The 8078-nt window shown below is 52.1% G+C and overlaps 1 protein-coding gene across 2 annotated transcripts in view; it reads left to right on the top strand.

Moving 5' to 3' along the window:
• Parva (parvin alpha) overlaps nt 1-8078 on the top strand; it is a 144203-nt gene that overhangs the window by 126915 nt on the left and 9210 nt on the right. For both annotated transcript variants that reach the window (XM_010615254.3, XM_010615253.3), the window contains 4 exons: nt 1494-1552; nt 4372-4391; nt 5604-5665; nt 6117-6185. In XM_010615254.3, the coding sequence (XP_010613556.1) occupies nt 1494-1552; nt 4372-4391; nt 5604-5665; nt 6117-6185 (210 nt within the window). The remainder of the gene's footprint in view (nt 1-1493; nt 1553-4371; nt 4392-5603; nt 5666-6116; nt 6186-8078) is intronic.

Raw genomic sequence — 8078 nt, 5'->3', positions numbered from 1 at the left:
TTTTTTTTTTTTTTTTTTTTTTTTTTTTTTTTGCCTTGATAACGCATTGCTCCCCTAGTCCAAGTTGTATTGGGCTCACCCAGCTTCTTTCCTTCTGTACACATTTTGCAAGGATGTTCATGTCTCTGGCTGTTGGGCATGTGAGGGGCCCCAATGCTGGACATTTTCAGGGGAGGCTTCCAAAGGCTTCCATGTTTCAGCTGAGCCACATTCAGAAGCCCCTTCCTCACATTTCTCTCGGGCTGGGGAAGATGAGTTCATGCTCTGATCCACACACTTCAGTGTGGCAAGCCCAGTCTGAGTGTCCGGTGCTGGCTATGTGGGCACCTGGTAGAGTGAGTCTCCTTCCTGGCACCTGTCAGAAAGGATTCCTGACCCTGATGTTCCTTTGTTGACCCCTATGCCCACATGATGAGGGCACAGCTCTCCCAACAGGTCAGGGCCACCCATGGACTAGTGGCAGCCACCTTCCCTCCAGATGGCCTCACACACTCACTCGTGCTATCCTGACCCTGCCTTTTGGCTGGGGTCACTTCCCAGCTTTCCTCAAACTTCCCACTGCAGCACCTCGTCTTCTTGGAAGGTCTCCCTACTCTCCCGCGAAGTTCACACATGCCGTGCCCAGCACATCCTCTCTGCACAGTGACCACATCATGACATTTCCCACACACTTTGGAGACAGGGAGGGAGGGAGGGAGGCAGAGGAGAGGAGACCCTATTAACCATTCAGCTTGGACATCAGCCACAAACCAGGACTCACAGGCTGACTTCATCTCTGCCATTTCACTCTGACTTGCTCAAGGCCTGAAACCATGTCACATGTGCACCCCAGTATTCGTCCCAACTCAGCACAAGGCCTTGTACTTAGACGGTGCTGATGAATGCAGTGCAGACGAAAGGATGCATGGGTGGGAGAGGGGCGGACAGGTGATGGAAGGACAGCTGGCTGGGCAGGTTCCTGAGGGAGGATTGTACTACGTACTTAAAAGCTCCAATATTTATCAGTTGAAAAACCAAAGACAAAGAAAAAAAAATCCCTCTGCCTCTGCCTGAATTCTCCAAGCTGGCCTCCGCTCCTCCCTCCAGCCTCCAGTTAAAAGTGTTGCTCGGGTCCCTCGGCAGCCCCAGCTGGAGGGCAGAGCAGACACGCCCGGGCCTCCGTTTCCATTTGGTTGCCTGTGGACGACTCCAGGAGGCAGGCAGCGGCTTCCAGCAGTGTCTTCCAATAGAGCGAGGGGAGCCTCCCCACCCAAGAAACAGCCTACTTACTTGGACTAAACACTTGGGTCTGGATGGTATAGTCCGGGTCCCCAAAATCAGGGTTTCTTTTTGCTTCTAGCATTACCTCATCACTGGTAGGTTTCTTAATTGCACACCAGTAACTTTCTCAGTGGTGGGAATGCTAATGGGTTTTTTGGGTATTTTTCTAAAACATTTTGTGTTGTTTTTTTTTTCTCGTCTCCTCCCAACCCCTCTCCCCACCCCCATTTCAGAAACGAGAAGGAATCCTCCAGTCTCGGCAAATCCAAGAGGAAATAACTGGTAACACAGAGTATGTCAACACTATTGTTGCCAGCGAGTCTGTAATGGAACACAGATGTTTCTCTGAAATTCATCCATTTGCTGATATTTAGTTTTCATTTATTGGGATTGCAGGAGGGATTAGACTACAGCCAATGATTATAGTTTAGCCTTTTCTGTGCATTCAAAACATGCCTCTCAATGCTTAAGGTACAAACTTGGGTGGGGAAGTGGGGAGAAGGGAATTAACCATGATTGAAAAATTCTAATTTTGTGGCACTCCAGGAAAAAGCATGCCCAAAAAAAGCCAACCAGCATGAAATCGTCATGCCATAAACATGGGGTGGAATTTAAACTGTTAACCTTCAAAGGGACATTTTTCTTCCTTTTCTGAGTCTGATTTATTTGGTCAGCTGCCATGAACCAGAAAGCCCCTCTTTACCTTAGCGTTGTCTTTTGGTTTTTGTTGGTTTGAGGTGTTTTCCCATTTACCTTTAGAAATTAGTGTCTCGGGACATGTAAAAGGCTTGCTGTGGAGAATGGGAGTTTTGTTCCTAAGCAGGAGGAACAGGTTAGCGTGTGGGTTTGAGACTATTGAGCAGGCCCTGAGCCTGGGCCCCACACAAAGCCAGGCGAGTTTACTTTCCAGCCTTCCCTGTCCACCCAACTTTCTTCTGTATCCTTCTTGAATAAAGCCCAACACAGTGGAAAGAACAGGAACTTGCCTCTAAGTCAGCCTGACTTGAGACCCTGAAGCTCCCGGACTCCATGTCTTTATCAGTGAGTGGGGAGCATTTCCCAACCCAAAGAAAGGATGAGGGCTTACCGTGGTGTCAGCTCTATTCTCCTGTCCGTCTTTTTTTTTTTTTTTGGTGGGGTGGGGGGATGAGACAGGGTCTCACTATGTAGTTCAGACTGACCTGGAACTCACTATGTAGCCCAGGCTGGTCTTGAACTCAGTGATCCTCCTGCCTCAGCCTCCCGAGTGCTGGGATTACAGGCATGCGCCACCACACCTGGCCCTCCTGTCGGTCTTTTATGGCTGCCCTTCCTGCTTTTCCCATCACAGCTGACCCACTCCTTCAAGCCTTGCCCATCATTAGAAAGCTCTCCCTACCTCTAGCCATGGCTGAAAGGAGTCTAGGACTCTCAATCTAGGCCATGGATGTGTCTTGAAAAGCTTCTGTGAGTTGGGCATTTCAGGGCAAGCACAGAGGGCAGAGACGTTAGCGGTCCTTCCCAAGATCCCCAGTTTATGGCTTACAGGAACCCCATCAAACAGCCCGCACAAAAGGTCACATGATCCACCAAGTGTGCCCAGTCTTGGCTGGGAGCATAGCTGCCCGGAGTCAGGCAGGCCTGCCAGGCCAGAACGGGGTCCTCGGTGTCCTCCCCACCCCTCCCCAACCCACGCCGTGCTTGTCGGTGTCCAGTCTTTGACCTTCTGGAGGAGAGAAAGCCAGACTAGAGAGCAGCGTGGCTGGGGGCATCGCCAGGATTAAGGGTGTAAGGTTTCCAGTTCCAGAGCAGTCTCTCGGCCACATAGTATGCTTTCTGTGCTCCTCCTCTCCGCCATCTCTGCCACAAGGACATAAACATGGGCGACAGCACAGTGCGAGTTTCAAGTGCCTTTGTATCTACTGGTATTCATGATACACATGAAGCAATGATTCCGCCCTTAAAGCCCCAGAGCCCAGGGCTGAATAAGGATATGGTGTCCATGGTCTATCAGTTAACTCCAGGTCATGATTCTTTCCAGGGCTTTCTGTGCTAGTTATTCAGTGAGTGATCAGTGTACAGGTGGCTAAACCAATATTGTAAGAATCATGAGAACCAAAAAGGTATTTAAAAAAAAAAAAACCCATGTGGGGCTGGGGATTTGGCTTAGTGATTCTGCCGCCTGTCTTCAAGCCCAAGGACCAAAGTTCAATCCCCAGTACCAAAAAAAAAACAAAAACAAAAAAACATGTTTTAACTATGTACTGCTAAAACCTTTCTAAGTAGCTGGGTGTGGTGGCACACGCCTGTAATCCCAGTACTTGGGAGGCTGAGGCAGGAGGATTGCTGTGAGTTTGAGACCAGCCTGGGCTACATAGTGAGTTCCAAGTCCATCTCAACTACACAGGGAGACCTTGTCTCAAAAAACCAAGAAAAGAAAACTTGTCTAGGTCTTCAGTGCTCGCAACATCCCACGGAGGTATCTATCCACCATTATCATCCTCATTTATCCCAGGTCACACAGAGAACCAAATAACAAGAATAATAATAAAAAGATTCAGTGGGACTTAAAACTAAGTAAGTGACCTATTTCTATGTTATGCTCATATGATTTTACCCCTTCTCTGGTACAAGTGTGGCTCTATTCCTGCCCCCTTGGAAGGAACCCATCAATGACAGGTGCAGCTCGGGGACGTCACAGGACAGGCAGAGACAAAGCTGACCTCCCCAGGCAGTTGCTAATAGCAACCTGGGCAGGGACGCTCCACAAGGGTCGGGGGTGCTTGACCCCTGCTCCAAAGAACCCTAATTCTCTGATTTGGACTCCTCGGCCCTTGAGTCCAATATTCTTTCTGAGCTGCAGGCAATAATGTTTTTATTTAATACCAAAAGAATAATCCTTTAAGCATCACTATGCCAGATTCGGTGTTGGTCCTGGTATATCTGTGGCAGAGGGAGAAAGAGGTGGTGATATAGTGAAGTCTCGATAATTAGAGACAGTGCAGGCTAAAATGCCACCCAAAGGAGGCTTTTCAGGCTCCTCGAGGGCAGGCGGGGAGGAGCGGGCTTCTAGCCAGGCTGGAGGGTCCTCTCGCAGGGTAGTCACGTCGCTCGCTTTCTCTTTTGTTCCAGGGCTCTTTCCGGAAGGCACGGTGAGTTGCGTGAGTTTGTCACCTGGCACTGCACTGTGGCGGGTGCTGGTTATTTCTGCAGCAGCTGGGGAGAGCAGGCACTCAGCGTGCTGCCTGCACGTGCGATTGCCCCAGCCTGGTGACACAGCTGGAGGACAGCTGACTGGGGGAAGCAGTGCCTTGCTGCATCTGCACCGTCCTGGTGCCTGCAGGGCCACTTCATGCTGTGCATGTTACAGAAATACAGAAAGAGGTGCCTTAACACACTCTGGGACTGTCCCCTCTCCCCGCTCCCCTTTCCCAGGTCTTTGGACTTTCTAGGGCCCATGGATGTCAGAGAGCATCTTTCCAGCAGTCTCCACCTTGCCCGTCAGCACATTTGCCTCTCCTGTTCTTAAAAATGGGGGGGGGAGGCGATTGGATATTCGGCTAACACTGTACCTCCAAAAACTGATGCCCACCGTGAGGAGAAAGGCCTGGTTCCAGGGCACACCATTGGATAGGCACCCGTGTCCTCTCCCAGAGCCTTCCCTGTCCCTGCCTCGGGTCGCTCCACTTTTCACCCTTGATCCTGGAGAATATGGCAGCTGTGCACGTGCTAGGCATCCCTGCGGGCAGCGTGACCTGTGTTCTAGCAGCCCGCTGTCCGCTACAGGTCGTATTTTGGAATATTTTAATCGTGCTAAACACAGTGCACATCAGTAGAGCCTGGGCACAGTCTTGGGACAGAATCGGGGGAAATGCACTCTCGGGTGCTGCTTTACAGATGAGGAAACTGAGGCACAAAGAGCTGACGTGGCCTAGATCCCCAAGGAGCAGGTACTGTCCTAGAGCTGAGTCCCTGTCCTCATTTCTGTGCCTTCTGCCAGGATGTTTGCCTTGGCTATGTTTTAGAAAATTAGGGGGGGGACATGATTGGATACTCAGGTGACAAGAACACTTTCGAACCATGACTGCAGCCCGAATATCAATAGAATGTCCACAGTGAGGACAAAGGACCTATCCCGGGCCGTACCCCTGACAGATGGCCCCCGTTCTGCCCAAGGAAAGGCTGACACGTGGACACACAGAAAAACACCAAAGGGAAGACCCCAGCACCCCCTCTTCCCCAATGCCTTCCCAGGGTAGCTGCTACTACACATGTGGCTTTAAAGACTCGTGGTCTGGAAGCTGCCAGGTTCCAACCACAAACCCACCCTGTGCGTTCGCTGTTATGATGTCTCCCTCTTTCAGAACGCGATGCCTTTGACACCTTGTTTGATCACGCACCAGACAAACTCAACGTAGTAAAAAAGGTGAGACCGGGGTGCCTGGGGGTAGCGAGGATGGTGGGCTGCGGCACGATGTCAGGGCAACCCATCCCTGCAAACGCAGAGGTCCCCAGTGTCTATCTGCTCCCAGCAGCGCCTCCCCCGGGCCCCTTCTTCCCCCCTTGATGCCCGCCTCGCTGTCCACCCATAGTGACCCCAGCCTTTCCGGCTCCTCACACAGCATTACCCTGTCCCTGGGCACAGGCAGCTGTGCCAGCAGAGAAGGGGTGGGGAGGAGGGACCTGGCTGGGCATTTGTCTCTGACCCCCGAGCCTGGGCTCAGACATCCCACCTGTCATCCTGCCCCGCACCATGTGGGCCGGCCAGGCAGAAGCCCACGCCTCCCCGTGAGCCCAGGTCCTCACAGCCGTCCCCGGGCAGCCCCTCGTGTGGCACTGGCCGGAGTTGTCTTCTCAGTGCCTTGTGATGCTTTCAGACGCTCATCACATTTGTGAACAAGCACCTGAACAAGCTAAACCTGGAGGTCACGGAACTGGAAACCCAGGTAGGTGGCAGCACACTGACCCCGAGCCAGCAGGGTGTCTGCAGACCCAGCCTTCCACACTGGCGGGGGGCAGGCAGGGTCTCTCTCCCCAGAGCTTACAGGGTGATGGGCTGGGCTCTGTGGATTCTCCCACGCTGTTTGTATTAAAAAGTGGCAGAAATGAATACCCGCGCACGCTTCCCCTGGACGTATGACTGTTAGCACTTGGCTATACTCTCCCTTCAGCCCTAAATATGATACCTACATCTCTGAAGAATAAATATATTCTCTTAATCACAGCATGATCAAATGCAGGCAGTTGACACTGATGCAATCCGTTCATCTATTTAGATCAAATTGTATGGATTTTTAATATTTAGCTTTCTTGAACTTATGATTCTCCCACCTCAGCCTCCTGGGAAGCTGAGAATACAGGCCTGTGCCACCACGCCTGGCTGGGAGGCTTTGACCAACGAAAATGGCAGCCTTACATGGTTGGAGAAACACTCTCTCTATTCTACCAGCTCTCCCAGTCTCCTCCTGCCCTGTCTTTAGCTATTATATTCCTCGGCCTCTTTAATCTGGAATAGCTTGGCCTTTCTTGTAGGATACTGGCATTTTTGAAGAGTGCTGGCCGGTTGGTTTAAAGAACATCCCTCGGTTTCTGTCTTCATGACGGTATTTCAGGAACAGCCCTCCCTGGGTGACACTATGTTCCTCTCAGTGCCTCAGGTGATGACATTTGTCCCCACTAGCCCCATTACTAGAGGTGGCCTGGTGAAGGTGGTGCTCACTTCCCTTTTCCATCCACATCTATATCTATAGGCTTAACTCTGTGTGTGTGTGTGTGTGTGTGTGTGTGTGTGTGTGTGTGTGTGGTGCTGGGATTGAACCCAGGGCCTTGCACATGCTCAGCAAGTGATCTAACACTAAAACACTTGCCCTGCCCTAACAACTACCCTCTGACACAGTGTACCCCAACTCTCATGTCTTGTTCTGGATGAATTTCTGTTTTCTTCCAAGTACCTGGATGCCTCTCAGCTTTTGTAAAGGCATCACAGGGTCTCTCCCCAAGTTGTCCTCACCTGGGTCTGGACTCTGTGGAATAAGTTTCATACTCTCAAGGAACATTCTGGAAAGGGTTTCCTGGGCAGGGCTCCAGTGGGATCTGAAGTCCCTTCAGTGTTCTAGGGGAGTCTCTGCCCCGTGCTCCAGCGTCCATGGTTGTGACCTGCTGTTCCCACTCCGTGGGCAGAACTAGCCATCACAGGTGGGAAGCAGTCTGGCTGACCATGGGGCTCTGAGTCACCTGCTCCTGGCACAAGGTCCCTGCTGGGTTCACAGATGGGATTCTTTTGTTCTCAGCCTATTCTGGCCACAGCCAGTTGCCTGGCCCCCAGGGGGAGGGCGTTGGTTTCCTCACAGTCTGGGATCTGCTCTCCTGCGTCCACCCTGGGTGGTGTGAGATGAGTCATGCACAGGCCCTACCCACCCAAGGGCCCTGTGGAGGCCGGGAGGCACTGCCCTGGTCATGGCCTTCACCACAGCCCCCAGCCAGTCACCCCACAGAAGCTCAGCAAGCATGCACTGGGCCCACACTTCAGTCTGGGCCCTTTTGTCTTCCTGAGCTGAGGCCAAGACATTTGGCCTCTTGGAACCCTCTTGTTCACAGCCACGTGCAGTAGTGGCCCAGCCTCCTCTGAAAGACTCTAGAACTTCAGATATCCACTGACCTCTGGCCAATCAAGTCACCCCACACCTGGAGCACCACTCAGCCTAGCCCCACAGCCCACCATGTTCTGCCCCCTTGGCCTCCTAGCTGGCTCTGTCCAGTGAGGGGCACGGCGCTGAGCCTCCTGCCACAAGTCATGTTTCCATGGTTCTGCCTGGCCTGCGGAGCTCACAGATTGAGTC

This window comes from Fukomys damarensis, unplaced genomic scaffold, assembly GCF_012274545.1.
Source record: "Fukomys damarensis isolate Sample0158 unplaced genomic scaffold, DMR_v1.0_HiC HiC_scaffold_16, whole genome shotgun sequence".
In the NCBI taxonomy this organism is placed as follows: Eukaryota; Metazoa; Chordata; class Mammalia; order Rodentia; family Bathyergidae; genus Fukomys; species Fukomys damarensis.
Note: the sequence above shows the minus strand (reverse complement) of the source record. Positions and strands in the feature narration are given on the sequence as shown.